The sequence below is a fragment of the Trichoderma gamsii genome, assembly GCF_001481775.2.
Source record: "Trichoderma gamsii strain T6085 chromosome Unknown Scaffold_11.2, whole genome shotgun sequence".
Taxonomy (NCBI): domain Eukaryota; kingdom Fungi; phylum Ascomycota; class Sordariomycetes; order Hypocreales; family Hypocreaceae; genus Trichoderma; species Trichoderma gamsii.
This window is the reverse complement of record NW_020171348.1, coordinates 622,708-645,734: the sequence shown is the minus strand read 5'-3', so window position 1 is coordinate 645,734 and position 23,027 is coordinate 622,708. Positions and strand designations below refer to the sequence as shown.

At 48.9% G+C, this 23,027-nt stretch overlaps 6 protein-coding genes across 6 annotated transcripts; 5 read left to right on the top strand and 1 right to left on the bottom strand.

Annotated features, from left to right (window-relative positions):
• Positions 1-5,362: 5,362 nt before the first annotated feature.
• On the top strand, positions 5,363-8,192 carry TGAM01_v204117 (hypothetical protein; the record flags this gene model as incomplete). The annotated part of the gene is made up of 4 exons (XM_018800669.2): positions 5,363-5,497; positions 5,570-5,734; positions 5,791-7,934; positions 8,006-8,192. 4 exons carry the CDS (start codon positions 5,363-5,365, stop codon positions 8,190-8,192), a joined length of 2,631 nt encoding a protein of 876 aa, XP_018666134.2.
• Positions 8,193-8,721: 529 nt separating this feature from the next.
• Positions 8,722-9,097, top strand: TGAM01_v204116 (hypothetical protein; the record flags this gene model as incomplete). Its single annotated transcript, XM_024549352.1, has 2 exons — positions 8,722-8,938; positions 8,994-9,097. Coding segments are annotated over 2 exons (321 nt in total), but the record flags the coding sequence as incomplete, so codon positions are not given.
• Positions 9,098-9,553: 456 nt separating this feature from the next.
• TGAM01_v204115 (F-box domain-containing protein) lies at positions 9,554-11,122 on the top strand (the record flags this gene model as incomplete). The annotated part of the gene is made up of 1 exon (XM_018800668.1): positions 9,554-11,122. The coding sequence occupies one exon, from the start codon at positions 9,554-9,556 to the stop codon at positions 11,120-11,122; it is 1,569 nt and encodes a 522-aa protein (XP_018666133.1).
• A 552-nt stretch (positions 11,123-11,674) lies between these two features.
• Positions 11,675-15,813, bottom strand: TGAM01_v204114 (hypothetical protein; the record flags this gene model as incomplete). The annotated part of the gene is made up of 6 exons (XM_018800667.1): positions 11,675-12,918; positions 12,985-13,140; positions 13,202-13,249; positions 13,303-13,362; positions 13,447-13,629; positions 13,692-15,813. 6 exons carry the CDS (start codon positions 15,811-15,813, stop codon positions 11,675-11,677), a joined length of 3,813 nt encoding a protein of 1,270 aa, XP_018666132.1.
• An 890-nt stretch (positions 15,814-16,703) lies between these two features.
• TGAM01_v204113 (hypothetical protein) lies at positions 16,704-19,121 on the top strand (the record flags this gene model as incomplete). The annotated part of the gene is made up of 4 exons (XM_024549351.1): positions 16,704-17,258; positions 17,329-17,530; positions 17,597-17,758; positions 17,818-19,121. The coding sequence occupies 4 exons, from the start codon at positions 16,704-16,706 to the stop codon at positions 19,119-19,121; spliced, it is 2,223 nt and encodes a 740-aa protein (XP_024405936.1).
• A 1,172-nt stretch (positions 19,122-20,293) lies between these two features.
• TGAM01_v204112 (hypothetical protein) lies at positions 20,294-21,448 on the top strand (the record flags this gene model as incomplete). Its single annotated transcript, XM_018800665.1, has 1 exon — positions 20,294-21,448. The coding sequence occupies one exon, from the start codon at positions 20,294-20,296 to the stop codon at positions 21,446-21,448; it is 1,155 nt and encodes a 384-aa protein (XP_018666130.1).
• Between the last annotated feature and the right edge of the window lie 1,579 nt (positions 21,449-23,027).

The following is a 23,027-nucleotide window of genomic DNA, read 5'->3' as shown; positions in this document are numbered from 1 at the left end:
CTCCTTTACAGCCGGGACGTCATTCTGCGGTAAGGCGACAATAGGTGCACGTGTGCTTGTCAAGACTCGAAGGCGGCAGTACCGCTACCCTGTACGATGTACTCTGTACTTCGGACATGCGGGCTCCAGCCTCCAATATGCAGCTCATTACGGATGGTGGAAACCGGCCTCGAGCATCAGCCAGTCGCCATGATCTAGAAATTTCATCCATTTCATGTTGCTCTGTTCTTCGCTCAATCTCAATCTCAGCCACATGCAAATGCTTCTACAACACAGCTACATGAGGTCACTTGCACGCCTGCAGATCCAGCGCCCATCTATCGCGTATCGTATGACACGTTCTCTGCGCTGCTCCTCTATTTCTCTCGCTCCCCTCAAAGACCCCTGCCCTACGGCTTCTGATCTCCGAAACAGGGGGGCTGAGCAATAGCTGGCCCGCCCGAGATTATTGTTCTGTTTCTAGCCTCGTGCTCGTGTTCGCGCCGCTTGCTGCCGCTTATGCCTGGCTCTGCTATGGAGACGAAACGTCTCGGCGGATGCGGCTATAGCCATCGTCTTTCTATCGCGATGCAGCGCCGTGTGTAAGTGAGTTACAGCACCATCACCACCACGATTCGGGCATCTCGTGATCAGCATCTACGTGTGGATGGGAAACATCGATTCTCCGCTCCCATCTGTCAAAAGCGGGGAAGCAGAGCAGCACTAGCAATTGCCCAGCGGCTATCATGGGCATGGATCCCGTCGCTATTGTTTCTCGGTGCAATAGTCGGGCTTGCGCCGATCACATCCCTCAGTGGCCACGTCCGGCTTACAAGGCATGACAGGCTATTATGGACAGCAAACTCTGCCATGATGGGTGCATATACGAGACTTGGCCAGGGAAAACGGCTATTGACAGCGAAAGCAGCTTCCAAAGCGGTATTTTCCTCTATATCCTAGTGAAGTCTCATCAAGTGCTCAGCCTCAAGTCTCCATGTTTCATACAGAGCCAGCGCACTCATGGAGCCTGCTCCAAAGAGAAAGACAAGAACGGATCATTTCGAACCCCATTGATGGTCGACCTGTCCGCATACAGTCTGCCCCCAAGATTGTCTTGTAGGTTACTTGGCAGAACCTTGAGTGGCCACCGTTGATCTGTCATCGTCGTCGCGGGCCTTGTGGCTGCTCTTGACTATGCCGACGACCACCCCAGGCGCGTGCCAGGGGCCGCTCTCTGCGGCGAACCTCTGCATCACATACGGCACTTGGGAGGTGGCTATGCATAATGATTCTTAGCAATCTGCTCTCAGCAATTCGGAGGTCGCATATCTTGCCTGCTTTGGAAGGAGATCCACTGGGCTTATCCTTCACTTGCCCTGCCTGCGCAGAGACGGTACTGCTGATATTGTCTTGGGGCATATCGTATATGTCGTATTGTGTGAAATCGGCTGATATGGCCGATATTGTTCTGTGACTCTGTCTCAGTTGATGAGTGTTTACTGTTTAGCAGACTATTGCAAACACAAACCACCATGTCTCAGGGATATTAGCACGCTTTATACTCTCGAGAAATCCTCGAGAAACCCTTCCAGAATCTCGTTGCTGTAGTTTTCAGCTGGCCAAAAGAACCTCACACAAGCCAATCCTAGGATATCATATCATTTTCCAGCTCACCATACAGCCCATTATGGATGCCTGTGCGAGGTATACAGGTATCATCACTATTATTATTGATATTTCTTAGGGATGAACCAGCTTTCACGGAGCTAGCTTGTACAAGTACTGCTATTCTTATCATGCGACCTAGAGATACACAGCATAAGTATGGCCGCGTCTACTTCGTACAGAATGTTGCTTCACCGGGATCATGCGGGATCGGAGCATCATGTCTCAGGCATGCAGTCTCTCGTTAGTCGGACGATGAGGCAAGTCCTAATTTGTGTGAGGGCTTGGCATACATGATATCTAGGACTGCGCTCGACCTGGGAGCAGCTGAGAACTTTGGTGAGATGACTCAATAACTGGGCTTCAACGGCTATCCCAAGCGATTTGGTCTATGCAGATGAGCTAGTTCGGACTGTAAGCCACTGGTTCACAAGAACCATTGTTCGGAACTTTCGCGGCCTGGGTTCCTTTCTCTTAGACGCCATCTTTGGTGTTATGTCCTTTACGCCACGACGTGAATAGATAGGTGACAAGGATCAGAGCCACTTTGGGAAGCGCCATTCGCTACTTCAGGGACATGTCCTCTCAATGACGTGTTTGGATGAGCATAATCTTGAGACATGTTGCAACGGGCGACTGCAGCGTGCGACAGAAGCATCGAATGTGCAAGGGAAAGATTACCTACGTATGAGTTGTCCATTCCCTCGTTTTCACCGCCCCTTGGTCTCTAATCAAGGTACAGGCGGGTTTCAACTGGCATCTCTGGCTGGCAGTTGTTAAATCAACACTCCTGGATGAGTAACGACACGACAGTAGGAGTACAATAACAGCAGCTGTTCATGATGAGGCCTCCTCTTAGCTACCTTTGGCATGGCGTGATGTACGACGGGCACGCTGACTGCGTTGTCATTTCGGCATCTACTTTCCTTCATGTAAGTTCAGTTTTGGCCGTATCTAGATATAACCTTACCTCACAGGCTTAATTGCTAAAAGCAACGCCTAATACATGTAGCTACTTCTGAAACGCCAGGCGCTACAACGTTCAGTTATGCCCTTGTTCGTTAGATGAGAATTAAAGCTATACGACGCCTATCCGACAAAGTCTTGTAGGTCTATTAGACAGGGTGGCACATATCCACAGCTTGTTCCTCATAGCAAGGAGATGTCAGCGTCATAGGGAGCACAGCACCTGACAAAAATGCTTCATCTCGCCCAGCCTTCTCTACGAGTTTCCTATCAGAGCATCTCATGAGCTCTTGCGTCGTACTGCACTAACGCAGGGGCACTCAAACGCTAAGCCACGATTTGCCCAGGACTGGACCGTAATCTCGAGACTTGTTTCCGAATTTTGAACTATCCGAGTGATGTTTTACTTGTATGGCATGTCGTCTCGGTAACGGCAGTGGACGACCTGTCTCCTAAAGTCACTACAGGCGCGTTTTGAAGACCAGTTGCTGCCCTTGGTTTGTGATTGGAGCATTCGAACGTCTTAAGTTTGGTGGCATTTTAGTCGTGTTTACTCGCCAGTTAGATGTTTATATGTCCTTCCTCGGATTCTATAAGGGTAGTACTCTCTATTTCACTAGGTTGGATCAAGATATGAAACACTACATGCAAATCCTTTGGACTTTGGCTATGGGCCTCTCGTGGCTTTTCTCCCAGGTGAGTAGCTCTAAACGAACAACAACGATGGAACGTACACGACGAGGATTACGTGGCTTTCCCGGTGATATAGCTAGTATGTGATAAGCACGATTCGATTCCGTCTTTCAGTGAAACAAGGCAATATCTTCGGAGGCTCTTCCGGGTTTTACACTGTCTCAGATCGCATGACGAATGATGCGGACTCATACTACTACGCCAATAATAGAAAGAAAAGAAGAAAGAAAGAGAAAGAAACGTGCCATTCGGCGAGTTATATTACACTTCCCAGAGTCTTACAGCTTATACCAAAATAGCCGTTTCTTTCTGTAATGGTCCGATGGCGCGTTGGAAACTTGATGTCGTTTCACGATTGGTGCCATGATAAGTGGTGCCAGGATATGTTCTTTGCTGATATCCTTACGTTGTGTTCCGTAGCACCTCAGGCACATGCTCTCACATGGATGCTTAGATACATTCATGCCTAAAGCTTGGCAGCTGAACATGCCGTTGACACGCCACGACGTTTTCTTTTACTCGCACGGGTGGCTGTAGGACATGTAGACGAGGCCACCTTTGCTACCTGATTTTGGTGTTGCAGCCAATGATGGATCCGTGCCTCGACCCAAGCAACATGAGCCTGAAGGATATATTTGGAAGGTATCACAGACTACTTAAAATTTGTGTTGCTCCGTCTCGTTTTTCACGTGGGTTGGGCCGCAATGGGTTCGGCGAGTATTGTCGGATTTGTCCTCGAGTCTTCGGGGGTGCTGAAGCTGCGTTGCCATGAGGCAACGTTACGATTGAACATGTTTGATACAGTTTACGGGGCTTTATGAACAAACAAACAAACTACCAAGCCGAGAAGCGGTAGTGGCACATCGGATAGTTGTCGGTGCTATCGCGAAGCGCGTGGCCTTGGTTGCTCATAAGATGTGATATTGCAAAGGCTTTGAGCGACTATGATGACAGGAATGGCTGGTCATGATGAAGCCACGTAGCTGTATACTCCCTATTAAATTTCATTTCATATGTAATAGGCCTGAATGAAGGATTGAATCAGGCTGGTAGTTGTAGGTTAGCAGGCGAGTGACTGTCATTGGCGATAAACACCCGTGCCAAACGATGTAAGTCAGCGGAAGATGGATGCAGGTGGCTCTACTTGCGGTGATACTTGCTTGAGCCTCGGTAATTATCAATGATGGTGAAATGGATATTTTCGATGAACAATCTGAGGATTACAGTTATTGGTCGATGCGTAGTAGCATGAGTCATGAGCATGGCATTTATTATCCACCACAGGTAGCGGTCTAAATACAGAAGCGAGGAGTAATACCTGGTAGCTTGAGCCCGAAGCTCTCAGTCGCAAGCTCTAAACGCTCAACGCTGACAGTTAGTTCTCTTGGTTCTGTACAAAAATTGGATACTGATTGATAATGCGGGGGACAATGTCCTATATCGGCGCTTGTCTTGTTGGAATCGTCCATCACTTCTGCTTTCCTAGCTGGGACATTAAGGGTCTTGGTGTCGATGTTTGGGCATGGAGATAGGAGCCTGACGCTAAAGTGGTCGAATAACAAGACATGGTGCCACGTCGAACTGAGGAGTAGCTTGTTAGTCTCAGACAGGGACAAGGATATGCATTCATGGGCGATCAATATTATTTCTTCAAGTCTATTGAACAAACCTCGTGTGATTGCCTCACCGGAAAAGCAACATCGCTGCAGCTTCATTGACATTCCAGGCTAAGCATGAACTGCAGAAAACGCGTGTTAGTGGCAAGCTCTGCTGCTACAAGCTCTGAGCTGCCGCTACAAGCTCTCCAGCTGCTATAAGCTCAGCTGTCAGTTGGTGGCTGCGGTGGCGGTGTGATGGCCATGCGTCCTCCCACGCAGTTTTCGCCACAAAAAAACAGTTCGCCCGCTTAGCGCTCCAAAGTGCATAAATCATGCATTGAGCTAAAGCTACGTCACGGGTCTTGAACCATGCAATGCAATGCCATTGCTTTTATTTTCTGTCTGATCGCCAAACGCTGCTTTCCCCTTTTTCGCAGCAACCTCGCAGGCGATGAAGCATCATGCTCGAGGACAATAAAAACGACACGTGCTCCGGCGAGGATGCCATCCGGCCGGCGTCCAAGACGGAGCGCGATCTCGAGGTGCAGCTGGTGCTGTCCCTGATTCTGGGCATTGGGGCCTTTGTCGCATTCTGTGTAAGCCTCAACTCTCATTTGCTGCTGGACGCGCATAAGACTAATTCGCTGCTCTTTTGTGATGATCTTTAGATTCTGCGTCCGCGATGGCCGACGCTCTATGCTGCGCGCAAGAGGCGCCTTGATCCGACGATTGGCCTGCCGCCGCTGACCGACTCTTTCTTTGGATGGATCCCCAGGCTGTACAAGGTGACGGAGGAGCAGATTCTGGCGTCGGCTGGACTCGATGCGTTTGTGGTACGTGGAGCAGGAGCTGTTGATTGTGTCAAGACTAATAATTTCTTTGCTGGCAGTTCCTGGCCTTCTTCAAAATGGCCACTCGCATCTTCGCCATCATGACCTTCTTTGCCTTTGTCGTGCTGTGGCCGATCAACTACAGCTACCGCAACTTCCAGCCACTGCTGGGAGGCAACCATACGACTAACGACCCCGACGACTGGGACGATCTATACCGGCCCGTTGGCCTGCCTCTGGGCTCGGTCGCGATGGGCTTGGCAGACAAGATAGACAAGGACAAGAGCCGGGAGAGGACGTTTCTCTGGGCCTACGTCTTTTTCACCTACTTTTTCGTTGCGCTGACGATCTACTTTATCAACAAAGAGACGTTTCGAATCATTGGCTATCGGCAGGACTACCTGGGCTCGCAGTCGACCCTCACGGACCGAACATTCCGCCTCACCGGCGTCCCCCCTGATTTTAGAACCGAAGCGCGCATCAGAGCCGTCATCGAGAAGCTACACATTGGCACGGTCGAGACTGTATCGATATGCAGAGACTGGAAAGCGTTGGATAAGATCATGGAAGAAAGACGCCGGATCCTGCATAATCTTGAGGTGTCCTGGGCGCGCTTACGAACACAGCAGCAATATCTGGCCGCGAACACCCGCCATCGCAACGGCCGCACCAATTCTTCGCGGAACAATAACAATCATATTAGCGAAGGCGATGAAGAATCTGGCGAGAACTGGGGGCTGCTAGGCGGCGGCTCGGGCCAGACCCACGTCTCGGAAGGCGATCGACCACAGGCCTCCATACGCTACGGCATCTTTGGACTGCGGAGCCGCAAGGTCGATGCGATTGATTATTACGAGGAGAAGCTCCGGAGGATCGACGAGGTGGTCATTGAGGCCCGCAAGAAGGAGTACCCCACTACCGATATGGTGCTTGTGACTATGGACTCGGTTGCGTCGTGCCAGTTGATCGTCCAAGCTCGAATTGATCCCCGGCCTGGGCGGTTCTTGACCAAGGCTGCGCCGTCGCCCGCTGACATTGTGTGGAAGAACACGTACGAGCCACGTGGAGTAAGGCGTATCAAGGCATGGGCAATTACTCTGTTCATCACAATCCTGACGCTTGTCTGGATTTTCCCAACGGCATTCCTCGCTTCGTGGCTCAGCATATGCACTATCCAGAAAGTCTTGCCATCCTTCTCCCTCTGGCTCAAGGAACACGCCATCATTCACTCGTTGCTCCAGAACGGTGTCCCTACATTGGTAGTCTCGCTGCTCAACGTTGCTGTTCCTTATCTCTACGAATTTCTGTCAAACCGCCAAGGAATGATCTCTCATGGTGACGTGGAGCTGTCGCTAATCTCCAAGAACTTCTTCTTCACCTTTTTCAACACCTTTTTTGTCTTTGCTATTTCAAGAACCGGTTTTGATTTCTGGAGCGTGCTCCAAGATTTTCTCAAAGACACGAGCAAGATCCCCAGAGCTATAGCGGCTGATGTGGAAGACTTATCCGTCTTCTATATCAATTTCATCATGCTGCAGGGCATCGGCCTGATGCCCTTTCGAATCCTCGAGGTTGGAAGCGTGTTTATCTTCCCGATCAATCGATTTCTGGCCCAAACTCCGCGAGACTACGCAGCGCTTAAGAAGCCGCCTCTGTTTCAATATGGATTCTATCTGCCGACTTCTCTGCTGGTTTTCAACCTTTGCGTCATCTACTCCGTTTTGAGATGGGGATTTGCTATCCTTCTTTTTGGAACGTTGTACTTCTCCATCGGGTATTTTACTTTCAAGCACATGCTCCTCTACGCCATGGACCAGCCGCAGCATGCGACTGGAGGTGCTTGGCAGATTATTTGCTACCGTATCGTTATTGGATTAATCGTCTTTGAGATTGTCATGATCGGACAAATTGCTTCGCTCTCGGCGTTTGTGCAGTCCGTCGCGATTACGCCTCTCATTCCCTTTTCGATTTGGTACAGCTACTACTTCAAGAGGCGATTTGTGCCGTTGATGAAATACATTGCCCTGCGAGCCATCCAGCCTGATGAGGGCTCTGATGAAGAGCAAGCTGTTGTAGATGATGAGGAGTCTGATGACGCCAGCCCTAGTCGTTCGCGAACACGAGAAATGCTGCGAAGAGGTAGTACGTTGGATGAACTTAAGGAGAAGGGTTTGACGTTTACGAATCCGAGTCTTATCGACCCGTAAGTATCTTTCATCAAATACTCTCTCTCTCTATTTGACATAGTTCATATATATTGACGTGTTTCTTCAGTCTACAGCAAGCATGGGTCTACACTGATCCGCCTCCGATCACAATGACAGACGAGGAGTCTGAGGATGGCGGAGAAGGGTCTGAAGATCAGCCGACATTGATGCTGCCTAATGCAGACAGCTCCTTGGGCATTGGAGAAGATAATGTTTGGCTGAACACAGCAGGACGAGACCGAAGTACGCGATGAGATGAGCCGAGATGAAAATAATTTGTGACAGAATGCATATTGAATGAGGGGGAGTCTGTGAATATGACGAGGGGGATATCTGCTCTTTTCTTTCTCATTCTTCTTTCATTCTCATTTGAGGGCGTTATTGATTGATGACTGATACACGATGTTTCTTTTTCTGCGTTGGCCGCGATTACATCTTTATGCCTTGCTCTTTGCCACTCTTATATATGGCAAGAACGATACCATTGATTACTCTATTTAGATAGCGCCTTTCTTTAGTAACTTGTGTGTTTGGAGGAGGAGCGAAGACGAATGACGAAGGAGAGCTCGAGGGAGAGTTCAAACTAAATCCACAACATTGCGTATAATCGCCGAATCGCCATTTCCCGCTGCATGTGATGACAGCACCCGTTTATTTTTAACATCAATCTCTGCCTGGTCGACTGCCCTAAGAATACATCTACACTTCTTTTTTGCCATAACTGTCATTCTTTTAATAACCATAGAGAAAGAAGCCTCCTGCTCTGGAGGCTAATCTAACAAAACGTCCTCTCAAATCTTTGTCTCGAGGGGTGTTGCGGGAGCCCGGTCGACAAGGTCGAGTGGAACTTCTCAACGACCTGCAAATAGGCCTGGCGAAGGGATGGCGGTTATAGCGCTGGTGACGAGCGGCGACAGGAGGATATACGCGCTTCCTGGACAGCTGGCTGACGTGGAGACGGTATATGGAGGTGGTTATGAGGACGAAGATGAGGAGCCTGGTGAGCGATATTCGCTGTTTTGTGTTTTACTCAATGCGATGCTGATTGGATATAGAGTTGTCTGCCGCCATGAAGCTCCCTGTCGAAGTGGTCCAGAAGATCTACCAACATCTATCGCCAATGGACTTTGATTCAGCGAGACATACATGCCGAGTATAGTATTTCGCATCTCTGGATCGCCCACTGCTCACGAGCATGCTGAAGCAAGGTGGATGGTGGAGCAGCATGATGAGCATCCTATCGCCTCTGAGATCTACAAACATGTCGAACCTAAGCCGCGAGAGCATCATGAGCAAATGGCTTTCGAGAGAATGCAGCCTCTTGAGCTCGGAGAAGTCTGCCTTTGTCCAAGTTGGCCATACGGACTTTAGCGCTGCTGTGCCCAGGTCGCTGCCGGGCGATATGCGTGGAGCGATGAGCTTTACAGTTAGTCTGTGTGGGAAGTTCTTGATGGCTGTGCATGGCCGGCTTGTTTACATATATGAGCTTAACCATGTGTGCTTCCCGGAGAGGCTGTTGTGGTCGCTTCCGATTCGGCGCAGACAGGGGCTGCCGATGGGATTGCTGCGGCCGGTGGCGAGGATCTTGTGTCCGAAGAGGGTGATTTCTTGCAGTATGGATACTTCGTCGGAGAGATATGCCGTGGCGTTTCTGATGGAGGGCCGGATTGGCATGCTTTGCGACATCTTGACTGAGAGGACGGGCACCTCGAGTCCTGCGTCGAGCTCGGCCAAGAGAAATGAACCCACGGCAGCCGCAGAGTCTGGATCTGGATCTGGATCTGGATCTGGATCGCGAGTGGCGTCTGCATCGGCATCGTCGCTATCGTCATCGACGCAATGCATCTGTCAAGAGCGACTGGTATGCCGCCCAGTGCCTCTGGAAGATGGCCCAAGGTCGGTGTATCGCAACATCTGCCATGCAGATGATCCTCCACGCGCAGTTGCCATCTGTCCCCAAAGAAAATGCGTGGCTTTTGGATGCGGTTCCGGAATTGAGCTACACTGGGTCGATGCATTGACTGGCCAGAATCTCAGTAGATGGTTTCCACTGACATCTCCAAGCGACTTTCTGTACTTCCTGCCCCCACGAAGGGGAGTAGACACGCCGAGGAAACTGAGGTTGATTAGCTCGGCCGCCGGCCTGGGAAATCCTATAGACTTGCTAGATGGGATTCTTTACGGTTTCAGTACATCGCTATTGGGGTCCGGGAGTACAGCGACAGTATCATCTCTGGATCCTGAGCCTTGGCATGCGCGGCGTGGATATGAAATCCCATTTGCGACCAGCGGATCGAGCCAAGATGCCGATATGGACCCGGACGAAGATCTCTTGAGTACGAACGTGCCGCGAGATAGCCCTCTTCGGCGGCTTGCTGCTGCGAGCGCAGACCATTTCCGTGCGGTGCCATTGAGCGATGGTTATCATATCCTCTTCACCGACCCTCGTACTGGAAACCTATGTTTGGGGTCTGATGCTCCTGTGGGCTCTCTTACTCGTCTCCTTCGCAAGGTCTGGTTTCGTCCTCCCCCACAGGCATACTCACCTGTACCCCTGCTGTATGCTGCTGGGGCCGATCTCAGACACGGTGTTCGTGTGGTCGCGACTTTTGCAGCCAGGCGACGTGAAGGAGAATATGAGTTTTCTGATATAGGCCCAAGAAGCCTTGAGCATGGGGACTCCAAGCAACAGCTTATTGTTTTTTATACAGTTCCGCCGGACATCTTTTACGATTTGCGCCGCAAGGATTCGGAGACTAGATCTACTGGACATTACTCTCCTGAAATCCTAGAAGCAGGGCGCTCCGAGTCGAGATACGACCCCATTGGCATATTTAGCGACCCCTTTGGAGAGCACTCGGCTTATCCACTAGAGATACCAGGACACGTGCTGGCGACTTGTGGGAATCTCACAGAAATTGCTTTGAACTCTTCTCCCGACTTGATCATTTGGGCTTTTGCTGCGGAGGGATGGGCCAAGACTTGGGTGCTGGATGCGGGGAGACGTGAGCCTATCATGCGGTCTGCTGCTCAACGAGATGGGAGTATCAGACAAGTTGATGCTGATGGCGATGTCATCATGGTTGACACTATGCCCTCAACGGATTCGTCTTCCGAGATGAGTTTCTGGATTTTAACCTCTTTGACGGCGCTCCAATCAGCGACACGGATGGCGAGCCGGTAACGGGCAAGACGACGACGGTGCGGTGCTGCCATGGCAAGAGACATCGTGTGCGGGGGGACATTTGGCAGATGCAAGACCATATGGATGATACCCTAAGCATAGACTTGGTGGAGGAGGTGGGCAGTATCACGAGGCTGGATATTGAGCTTTTGACCTAGTTGTCCTAGACATGGGCGTGACTCTGCCTTGGAGAGGGCTTCAGCTCTTGTCCATCTGGGTTTGAGATTATGATTATAGTTATGTCAATATGGTTACTGGGTAGGATAATGCAATATTGGTAATGGATCATTTGAGTATTGCTTGTGTGAATGGCTGGTGTGCCGTTACTGTGAATGTATTCATTGTGAATGTATGCATTTTGCCGATAATGCTTGTTCCTGTAAGTGTTCTTTACTTTACTGTTAATACATCTTCATTAGCCTTATACTTGTTATCATAGATGAATGTTATTTCGCTGTTATGCATCTTGACTATTCTTACAGTGACATGCTAGATCTCTCTCCAATAATCAATAATAAAGAAGAAACCACCGAGTCAACTTGCTTCCTAGTATCAAGCTCCAGGTTGTGACACTGGGGGAGTGCTCTCGTTAGCATTGCTCATGGCCATACCGGGATACATTACCGGCCCCCCTCCTTGCATGCCTTGCCAGTTCATATTTGGCCAGCCCTGCTGAGCAGCCATCTGAGCGGCCATTTGCGGCGTCATGTGAGGCATCTGTTGCATCATGTTGGGCATTTGTTGTGCTGCTGCTGCGTTTGGCATCTGGGGAGGGCTGCCAGGCGTTAAGGATGCTTGAGTTTGCGTGTGTGTTTGCGTTTGCGTTTGCGTTTGTGCTTGTGCTTGTGCTTGGAGTTGTGGTTGCTGGGAGGCCATGTTTGGGTATTGGCCTTGGGCTTGCATGAAGGCTTGGGGGTTGTACATCATGTTCATGTAGGGAGGGTAGAAGGTGGGTGGGGGTCCGTTTGCTGGGTAGCCGTTGGGTACCATGTAATGATTCGGAGCTTGGAATTGAGATTGGGGTTGGCCGGAGGATAATTGGTAGTGTCCGGCTGTTGCTGAGGAGGAGGGAGTTGGTGATCCGTTTGTGGTGGCGAGGCTGGGGGCGGCTAGGTTGGGACTGGGATTGATTTCTGCTATGGCGGGGATTTTGTTGTCGAGGAATGGGATGGTGGGAGAAGTGAGAGCTTGTGGAGGAGTTGTGTGCGGTTGAGCTTGTTCTTGCTTCTTCGCGGGTTTATCGTCGTCGTCACTGTCGCTTGAGTCGTCGGCGTCAACTAGCCTGGCGATAGCGGCTTCTCGCGCGCGGATTCCCATGTCTTTGGCTACTCTGTCTGCGTCCTTGCCGTAGATGTTCTTGAGGTAGCGCATGAACTCGAGATAAGCTGAGAAGACGGTGTTGATGTGGCCGTCGGATAGCGTGACCTGCGCGTCCTTGGCATCGTCGTCGCCGGAAGCATCCTTTTGGGCGTCGAACTCGGCAATGGCCAGGGCCGTCTGGCAGGCATTTCGGATCTGGCGGCCGTTCCAGCGCATCTTTTCATTCTTCTCCCAATAGTCGCTTGCGTAGTTTAGGATTTCCTTCTTGTTGATGGTGATGGAGCGGTTCTTCTCCTGGAAGCGCTCCTTGATGAGGCGCAGGTTGAGCTTGAAGATTTTGCGGGTGGATCTGAGGTCGAGGGGCGGGTAGTAGAGGCTGACGTGGATGCGGGAGGCAAAGGCTTCGTCGAAGTCGCCGATGCGGTTGGTTGTGAGGAAGAGGATGCCGGCGTAGTATTCGAGGACGCGGAGGAAGACTGTTTAGACGTAGAAAGTCAGTTATGTGTGGGTTTGAGTATTGAGGAGAAGAAAATGGGATGTACCGGCGACGAGTCCGTTTCGGATAAAGTTCTTTGGGGAGCGTTGGGCGAGAAAGACGTCGGCTTCGTCGAGGAGGAGGATGCTGCCCCAGCGGTTGGCGAGGCTGAAGTTGCGTTCTAGGGCTGTTTCGACTTCGCTGGCTGTGGTGCCGAGATCTCCTAAATTGTAGACATGTTGAGTCAGAAACAGTTGATGCTTTCATGTCTTGAAGATGCGTACCACAGGTAATTTGGAACAATGGCTTGTTGAAGCGTTCAGCAACGCCCTCTATGACACGGTGAGTAAGTAGCTACAAAGAACAGAAGTTGTACAGAGCCTACCAGCTGTGGTTGTCTTGCCCACTCCAGGAGCTCCGTGGAGCAGGATGATAAGACCCTTTCCTATAAAGCAGTCAGTAAACATCGTTGAGCCCTTGGTATCTTTGCTGTAGCATTTCAATAGAGCTCTAGTGAGATGCAACCTACCTTTTCCTCGTACGATATCAACTTCTTCGTTGTCACTGACTCTAGCAGCCTTGTCACGAAAGTGTTGAGCGACCAAACAGTGGACTATATCCTTGTGGCCCGTTGGGAGGACAAGCTGGTCAAAAGCTGTCTTCTTCTTTAGGACTTCGTCCACGGCAGTCAAGTATTTAAGATCGAGTTTTGCTATTTTTCAAGGGGTTAGTAACTGAGAGAGAAGCAAGCAATGTTGAAATGAATTTTCGTACCCCATTTACGGCTTCGCAAGACGAAACCGAATACCCGATACGGCATGATCAAGAAGTCGTCATCTGTCAGCGGATTCTTGGCTGCTGTCAATTCCTTCAATGCACGCGGATGAATAGCCACAGGCGGCTCAATATTAAGCTCCTCGGGATTGGGTATGATGCTTGCGGCGTATTCCTCATATCTCTTCTTCTCAATGTAGGCGTCGGCATATACATAGTCGCCTTTGCAGCAAGCGCCCAGACACGAGTGCGCATCCTTGTCGTCTGATGAAGAACTTTGTCCCAGATCTCGTCCAATGATGGATTCCACCTTTGGCTGCCAGGTATTCACCTGGGCCGACTCGTTCGCGGCGTTTGCCGCAGCTGTTTCTGCATCCTTTACTGCAAAGGCCTCTGCAAAGTCAATCATGACTTGGCTGTCGACCTCGTCGCGCGTCTCCAGCGCAAAGCCGTTGTAGTGCATGTGCTTTATATGTGCAACGTCAACAAACACCTTGCCGCGCTCTACTAGTGTTCTTCTGTAGTACATCTCGCCGGTTTCTGTGTTTCCATTGCGAACGCGAAAACCCCCGGATGCGAATCGGATGGGATAGACGTCGAGAGCAGTGATGGCCTTTTCGCTGTCAAACTTTTCAATAGTAAAGATTTGGTATACCGGGCCCAGCTGTTTGCCGTCAAAGTCGATGTAGACGCAGTGAAGAGTGATGTTTTCTACTGGTGAGTTTTCGTCCTTGTTCCAGTTTCGCCAGGGCGGAGTGACCAAGTGGCCGGTGCTGGTGATGTTCATGACTCTGTATACTTGCTGCTGTCCTTGGCCGACTACGGTGTCTCCTGGCTTGAAGAGGTACCAGATGTGTTTGAATGCTATTGTTCGCAGGGCGGAGGGCTGTGATAGGAAGTTTATTTTGGCCTGAATTACGCGATCCATAAATTGAATTAGGCAGCCGAGATGCTGATAAGCCGTCAAGGAAGACGTATGTTCGTCTTTCGATCCATCTTCAGCTGCGTCCTTAGTCTCAGAGGTCTCTTGCTTTTCATTCCCAGTTTCCACCGGTTTTCTGTCCTCAGGCGGCTCCTCCTCGGATTTGGCAAGAATAGCCTCTCCTAGCTCACGATACCTGGCACGAATCTCCTTATCATAGTGCACAAGTGCCCGGTAGGGCCGGACCATGACGATCCCATTGTTGCTGTCGTATGGCTTAGGCTTCAATTGGAAAATCTCTCGAAGTATGTCGATGATGTACTTTGATCTTATTCGGATTCGCTCGGGCACAACTTGCTTGCTGGGATCTGAACCGTCGGTCATCTCTTTCCATGTAGACAGGCTTTTTTCGGCCGTTGCCACAACGCCTACTGTACTTTCTTGTGACTGTGGTAACGTACGGCGCGCAAACCAGGGATTGGTGTAGTCGTCAAAACTGATGACCGGCTCCTCTATCGAGATATCAATGACAAAGTATCGACTCTCTAGCTGATTGGGGTTGTGTGGAAACTTGAACATTTTCCAGTCCATGGGGTTCAGTTCGACTATTAGCCCGTCATTGAATGCACCTGCTTTCGCATTTTCTTCTTGATTCTCGTTTTCAGTAATCTCTTCATAGGACAGAATTCGATCTCCAGGGCGTGCTTTTTGCAGCTCGTCTCTCAGCATGTTACAATAACTCTGCAACTTCGACGTGGTATTACGTAGATTGTCGCGCTCTTCTGAGGCAGTGTCCACGATTCCGGTGAGAGCCTCGATATACTGGAGCTCCCAACCGATTTCGTAGACCTTGCGACCTAGTGACCAAGTTTCATCCTTGGTTCTCTCCTCTACTCCAGTGAAGTGATTTTTCACTTGCAGCAGTAGCCCTTTTAAGTCATCACCAGAGGCTTGTTTTGTATTCTCCTTGAGCTGGGCCTCAAGTCTTTCTCGTTCATGATTTTGTCTCTCAACGACTGCCACTGTACGGGCAAGCTCCTCTTTCAGCTCAAGCAGCTCTTCTGCCGTTCCTAGTGGTTTCTTTTTCTCTGTTTCGGACTTGACAGGGTCTGACGTCTGGGGTCCTGTAGTGTTTGGGCCAGCAAGAGCATCTTGGCTGTCTTTAGAGGCTATGATTGGGTTAGCTAGTGATTCAGCCATGGTAGCTGACTTTTAGACCATTGAAGGCGAATTGATGGATAGTTTTCGTTGCCTGTTGTCTAAGTGCGAAGAATGCGGCAACTAGGTACTTCTTAGAAACTGTATGGTGTTAAGAGTTGTTGATAGACCTCTGCTGCCTATTTGATCTCCTGTTGAAACCCCGCTCCAATGCGTCATTTTCGCATGAAAAACAAGACAACAAGAAGGCGTCAGTGATCCTAAACTAGGCCATTTGGAGGGCGCGGCAAAGACGTAAATATAGAACACAATAGCTGACCACCTTGACAGGCCTACTGCAGAGGATGCCACTAGTGTCCAACGAGCTATCAGTTTCAGCTGTGTAAAGTGGCACCTCTGACAGGATCTGTCTATCAACGTATGAAGCCCCTCAGTTGATGAGAAATAGAATAAAAGATGGTCAAAAGCAAGCAAGCAGTTTCTATATATACGTTTCCCATACTTACTTAAAAGCAGGATATGCCTATCTGAGTGTATAGCTTCAATCTCTTTACTGACTAGCAGTACAACCTGATAACAATCTTATAATTAGGACTTGTCATAGAAAGAGACTATGAAGTTCCTCAAAGGCTTCAAGTAATTAATGATATAAGTAACAATAGATGATTCGAAATGCACAGTTGAGGCAATGAGGCTGGATATTATTTGACCGCGCGTGGCGATGTAAGAAATAGAAAGTACGCAGCAACAACCCCTGTCAAAGCGGGGACCCTTGAGGCTCTGAAACCAACAAAGTGATCACCTGCGCCTTCCTGTCCCCGAGTTTTCTCCCATCGAATACTTAAGTCTGTGATTTATCATTAATCATTCTCTGAAGCACCTTGCTTTGCAGCGCTATTGCAACGTTAAGGGTTAGCAAGGCTTTGACAAGCATGGCGCACCCCGGTATTCCTTCGATCCATCTCCAGCCCCCATCGGTCGACTTCATTGACAACCGGCTTCCCAATTTTCACGATGTTTTCAGGGATAGAGATGTACATTATGACCCTGTATTACGAAGATATGTAGAAAACCGAACTATCACAGACAGAAGTGTGTCAGATGCTGGCGAGCGCCAAGACAACAGCCAAGCTCTGGTCCAGTCCAGCTACTCGTTTGGCGACGTTGGGGACTCTGAAAAATTCTGGGGCCTGATTTTTCCAGATGCCATGAAAAAGTTCATCAAAGAGTATCCAAATGAGCCTAAGCAGCGCGACAAGTCTGGGTACAGCATTCGGACGCAGACAACGTGGGACGGTGTTAATGAACAGCTCCACAAGGCGCGAGAAGTCTACGATGGCACCAAACAAGGCTTTCGGGGCCGGTGTAAGCGGGTGTTTCGCAGAATCGGAGAAAATACCGTTGAACCAGCGCAAAACATTATCCGACTGGTCCCGGATATTGATTACGTTTCACCAGTTCTTGGTGCGGTGCAATTGCTTCTCAGTGTAAGGATTGACAAATGGCCAGAAAGACTGTAGTTTTATGGAGGCATTATTGCTAACTCAAATTTTCAAGGCTTTCACTATAGCATCTAGCGTGCGAGAGACAGTTGCTTCGAGTCTTGAGGATCGGGGTCTTGACGATCTCTTTGCTGATGTCGAGGTGTTCTTGATAACTTTCCCAGACATGAGCAAAGTCAAAGATGCCGCTGTGTCCCTGGTAGTCTCAGTTATGAAAGCAATCGAAGATGCTATAGGTTTCTTCATATCAAACCAAAGTAGGTTTCTGTGTTGATATGAGAGGCTTTACACTCAGTTTATAACTTATAGCTTGTATCATCTAGTAATCAGAGCAGCCTCTGCGATAGGTCGTGGGAAAACAGGGTACCAGAAACCGCTCCTTGAAAGTTTGGGAGAAATTCAAAAGAGCAGTCAAAAGCTCATCCATCAAGCACAAAACGCCCATTTTGCTTCTACTCAGATGGGGCTTAATGCCATCTGGAATGGTAAGTGGCAGCTGTATTTACTCTGTAGCGTTGTGTGTCTAACAGCGAACTCTGTATAGACACTGGACGCCTTGTCATGTCCCAGCGCATGACTGGTCAAGCAATGGAATACTTGATCGATAAAGTCGATCGCGGTTATCGAGAGGGAGCCCAGTTCTATAACACTGTGCATAGGCTGCTGCTGGACGCCGAAGAGAGTAAAAAAGCAAGAGACCTGAGTCTACAAAACAAAATCGCTAGCTTGGAAGAGAAGATTGCCAGCCTTGAAGGGTCTTCTAGGGCATCGACTCCTGGAACTCCAGAACATACCCAAGTTTGGCCAAATCAGCAAACTCCTTGGGTGGGTTATCCACCCCAATTTGGCTCATACTTGCCAGCTTATCACAACCCATGGCCCGGAGCTTTTTCGCCGCCAGAAATGATTCCAGGGCCTTCATTCAGCGCAAGTTCATACAGCAGTTTACCGATTAACCTTTCGCATCAATATCACACGGTGTCACCACCACCTCCACAGCCGCCAAGGATTGTCAGTTCTTCTCGCCTTCTTGATCTTCTCAATATTCCACTCGACCTCGACAAAACAGATCTTGATAGCGTACAAGATGGGAGTTACAGGATTCCAAGGAAACTCCGTGCCCAAGCCGAGCAAGTAACTCGAACAATGCAGTTCCGCGATTGGATCGTCACGCCAAGCTCGCGTCGATTGCTTATTCATGGCGAATTACCACGACAGTCTCTGGCGACTTGGCATGTTTCTCCTCTGTCGCACTTTTGCGCCATGATGATGCACATGCTACGCGCGCGAGAGAATTATATACCCTTGGTATTTTTCTGCGGATGCCACGTTGAGCCGGAAGACGGCAACATTGGCGCTGAGGCGATGATGAAGAGCCTGTTAGTACAACTACTACAACAAATTCCCTTTGCGGCTTTGACTTTAGATAAAAGCGTGGACCTAAACTGCCTCAGCGAAAGCAACTGCAGTGTATCCAAGTTATGTGATCTCTTTGTTTGGCTGGTTCAGCAGCAGCTTACTAGGGAGTATACGTTGGTGTGTATGGTCGATGGCATCGGGTTCTACGAGACGGATGAGTTCGAACCCGATGTAGTAGTCGTTATGAAAATGTTGCTACGACTCTCCGGAGAAACCTCCAAGGAGGACGATGATGAACTTCTTTTGCGCGGAGATATTAAAGTCCTCATCACGACTCCATCTACGACAGACGCCATTCAAGGACTGTTTGAAGATATGGATGGTAGTAGTGAAATGTCCTTTATATCAATGTCAGGGCTCCCAGACATAAATGAATATCTTGATATACCCGAGGATCTTTGGAACAACGAAGATTCAGAAGACGAATAATGCTTGGACCACGATAGTGCGATGTCAGATGGAGTTGACTCTCATAGTGATGGTAACGCTTAGATAGCATCATAATCACCTATACCTCTATTACGGAGTCATGCGATTCAAGATTGGAAATCACCTGGATTTGTCACACCCCATATATACACGCTTATTACAAACATGTCTCGATATACCTCGCCGCACAGTCCAACGCGTTTGTTGCCTTTTCGGGAGGACTGAGCTGATTCGCCCCCTGTCAATTCGACGGGACACCTGTTAGTCTGACAAAGTGCCTTAAACCTTATCTTGTAACTCTTGATATTGTTAAGTGATCGACTAGGGACCTATGCCCATTTTCGGGATAGAGCCTTTAGCCTCTGCCTCTTCATGACAGCATTATACACAGTATCTCAGATCGCAGAATTTTCTCCACCACTTTAGAACCGCTTTAGAACCGCTTGCTTCAGAGACTAACTGGGGACCTATGTCTATTTTGGGACAGATTAGTTGGGTTCTGCCCCATAATACGCATACAATACTTCAGATAGCCAAATCACGATGACGAATAATACGAAACGAGTCCACTATCCATTTTTTGAGATTTGCCGATATACCGAGATATCCCACTGGCCAACAATTGGCGTTCTCAACTTACGGCTGGCTACACGGGATGAATTTGCGAAGAGGTGGGGCTTATCACCCTTAAATTAAGCCACCCTATCCTTGTCTGCTCGCCGTAGACCGGGACGGTGGGACTTGAGAAACGAGTTGAGAAACCCATTTACTTCATATCCTTCAAGAATCCTATCCAAAGAAGGCATTTGTCACTTAGGCTATAAAATCGAGGGACAACGCTGAATAATGATTGATAATCAAGGAAATCGCTGAATAACAATAATGATGATCAATCCCGAGATGATAACCCGTCCTCTATGACATGACATCAGGGATTCAGTAGCCGCAGTCTATGAGTATTTAGACCCACCAAACTTTTCGATTTGATAACAGAGATCTTCTTGTTTATAACCGGGTTTTCTCGTCTGTTCAAGTTTGTCCTCCTATGCAATTACTACAGTATACTGCATCCTAGTCATAGCGATCAACTCCTCCAGCTCCTAGTCTTGAACCAACAATCTAGGTAGTTAACAACCTAAATCACAGCCTTGAGCAAGTACAACGCGGTCATCATGGGATCAATCTCTTCAGATGCGACCGCCCCTTCGCGGCTCTTCTCACCTTTCAAAATCGGCAACCTGGAACTAAAACACCGTATTGTCATGGCTCCCTTAACTCGCTACCGCAACGACGAGAACCACGTCCCTCTACCCTTTGTAGCGGATTACTATGCTGAACGAGCCTCTGTTCCGGGCACTTTCCTCATCGCCGAAGCGACAGCCGTCTCGCCCCGTGGAGCGGGATATTCCAATCTCCCTGGAATCTGGAGCAAAGATCAAATCGCGTCATGGAAACGAGTTACTACTGCTGTACACGCCAAGAAGAGCCACATCTTCCTTCAACTATGGGCTCTGGGCCGCGTGGCAGACAAAGAAGTCGCAGAGAAGGAAGGCATCAAGATCGTTTCGTCGAGTAACATCCCCATGGATAGCGAACACCCGGAGCCCGAAGCTTTGAGTTATGAAGAGATTCAGGTCCTCGTGGCGGATTACGGCCAAGCAGCCAAAAACGCCATTGAAGCCGGATTCGACGGCATTGAGATTCACGGCGCAAACGGCTATCTTGTCGACCAGTTCATCCAGGATGTTGCCAACCAAAGAACTGATGAGTACGGTGGTTCCATTGATAAGAGGAATAGGTTTGCTTTGGAGGTTGCGAAGGCGGCGGCCGATGCTATCGGTGCCGACAAGGTCGGGTTTCGAATCAGTCCCTTTTCAACCTTTCAGAGCATGAAGATGGCCGATCCGTATCCCCAGTTCTCTGCGCTGGCTAAAGATCTCAAGGCCCTTAACTTGGCGTATCTTCATGTCGTCGAGTCCCGTATTGCAGGTGATAGTACCGCCGGTGGAGGCACCGAGAAGCTCGATTTCTTGCTGGACGTCTGGGGAGACGATACCCCCTTTCTGATTGCCGGTGGCTGGAAGCCTGATGGTGCTCTGGAAGCTATGGATGGTCAGTATAAAGACAAGAATGTCGCTCTTGTCTTTGGTCGATACTTTTTGGCTACACCCGACTTGCCGTTTAGGATCAGACGAGGCCTCGAGCCAAACAAGTATAAGCGCGATCTGTTCTACGCAATCAAATCAAAGGAAGGGTACCTGGACTACAATTTTAGCAAGGAATGGGAAGAGGCTAGCAAGCATGGCTTGGATAATATTTTGGCATGAAAGCATTGAATAGCTCTGACTTAAACAGACAAGACAGGTCTGCATTTGGACGAAGTGGCGTCCATATTTTGGCCTGGCTATGCCTAGACAAGTTCTTTATGAAAGCACAATGGCTCTTTGCAGATAGATAAGGCTTATATAAACTTACACAAGCTCTATTTGTTTCATATTATAGTTAAAGAAATACAAAAAAGCCATCTCTAGTAAATTCATCCTCGCATCTCCCCTTGTACTGCTCGCTCTCGCCGCTTCCAGCCTTGCCGTCACACGTACAACTTTTAGCCCTGCTTGCAACAGTCGGTAAGCCAATAGAAGAATTTTGCCTCTTTAATTCATTTCTTCTTGGCTTTTTCAGGCTGGTATTATTAATTTCCCTACGTCGAAACGACTCTCATATCAGTGGACAATTCTTTTGGTTTTCAGAAGAAGAAGAAGAATAATAATAAAAGAAAAAAAAAAAAAAAAAAAAAAAAAGAAACAAATGGTGACAATTGTAATTGCTGTTGCTTTTGACAAAGAGAGTCGACAATTCTGTTTTAGCTGATATTATCCTTTTTCGGTGTTCAAGCCTTTCCCGCCAATCTGGTCTGTATGGTTGATTAGATCTGCATCTTCTGGCGGTGGCATTTGGGTGCCTTGATTCTCGCCTACTTGTAAGCGGTGATAGATTAGTACTTGGAGACTGCTTAATGCCCATGTCGATTACACCAAAGCCTTGGGGAAGGTTAAGATTGCTGTGAAGGGGCGGGATACGGATGAGGGCAGGTAACTGCAAGCTAAGCCAATGGGAAATTGGTTATACAAAGCCACGGGGAGAGTTAAAATTGCTGTGAAGTATTTCGACCCCGAGACATCTTTTCGGGAAGTGAGGTTATTGTCTGTGGTAACTGAGTGGAGTTTGTAGCCAAAAATCAGGGCCAAAAATCAGGGAGGTGGGAAATAGGTAGAAACGCTGAGAATTAATAGGATAAAAAAGTAATGGAGTTTTCAGAGGGTGCTCTTCTAATTCACAGCTATTGCTGGCTACTGACTAAGTTGCCTACATGTAATTGTCCCAATTGCTGTTGACTAGCTTGAGGACTGCTTCGCTTATCTACATTTGCATCGATGACATCCATCTAATAAACACGCCCCAACGAAGACGGGAGGGCTAGGTTAGTACTTGGAGACTACTTAATGCCAATGTTGATTACATCAAAGCTTTGGGGGAGGCTAAAATTGCTGTGAAGCGAAACGACCATGGGTCGCCACGGAGTGCCCGGATTGCCTTGCAATGTTGAATAGGCAGCTGTAAGTTGAGTAGACCGGAAGCCTGCTATATTAGACCCTTGGGGAGAGTTAAACTTGCTGTGAAGAACTGGCGTCTCCCTGCGTATAGTTGAGCATGCGGCTGAGCAAGGCGATACATCGACAGATTGTTGATTATCTTAAGACCTGCTTCGCTTATCTACATTGCATCGATGATATCCATCTAACAAATTCGCTCCGAGGAAATTGGGAAGGCTTGGTGTATGGCTTCGCTCACAGCGTTACCCTTTTATCGTACGAGATTTACCACAAAGTGCAATTGCTTTTGTAA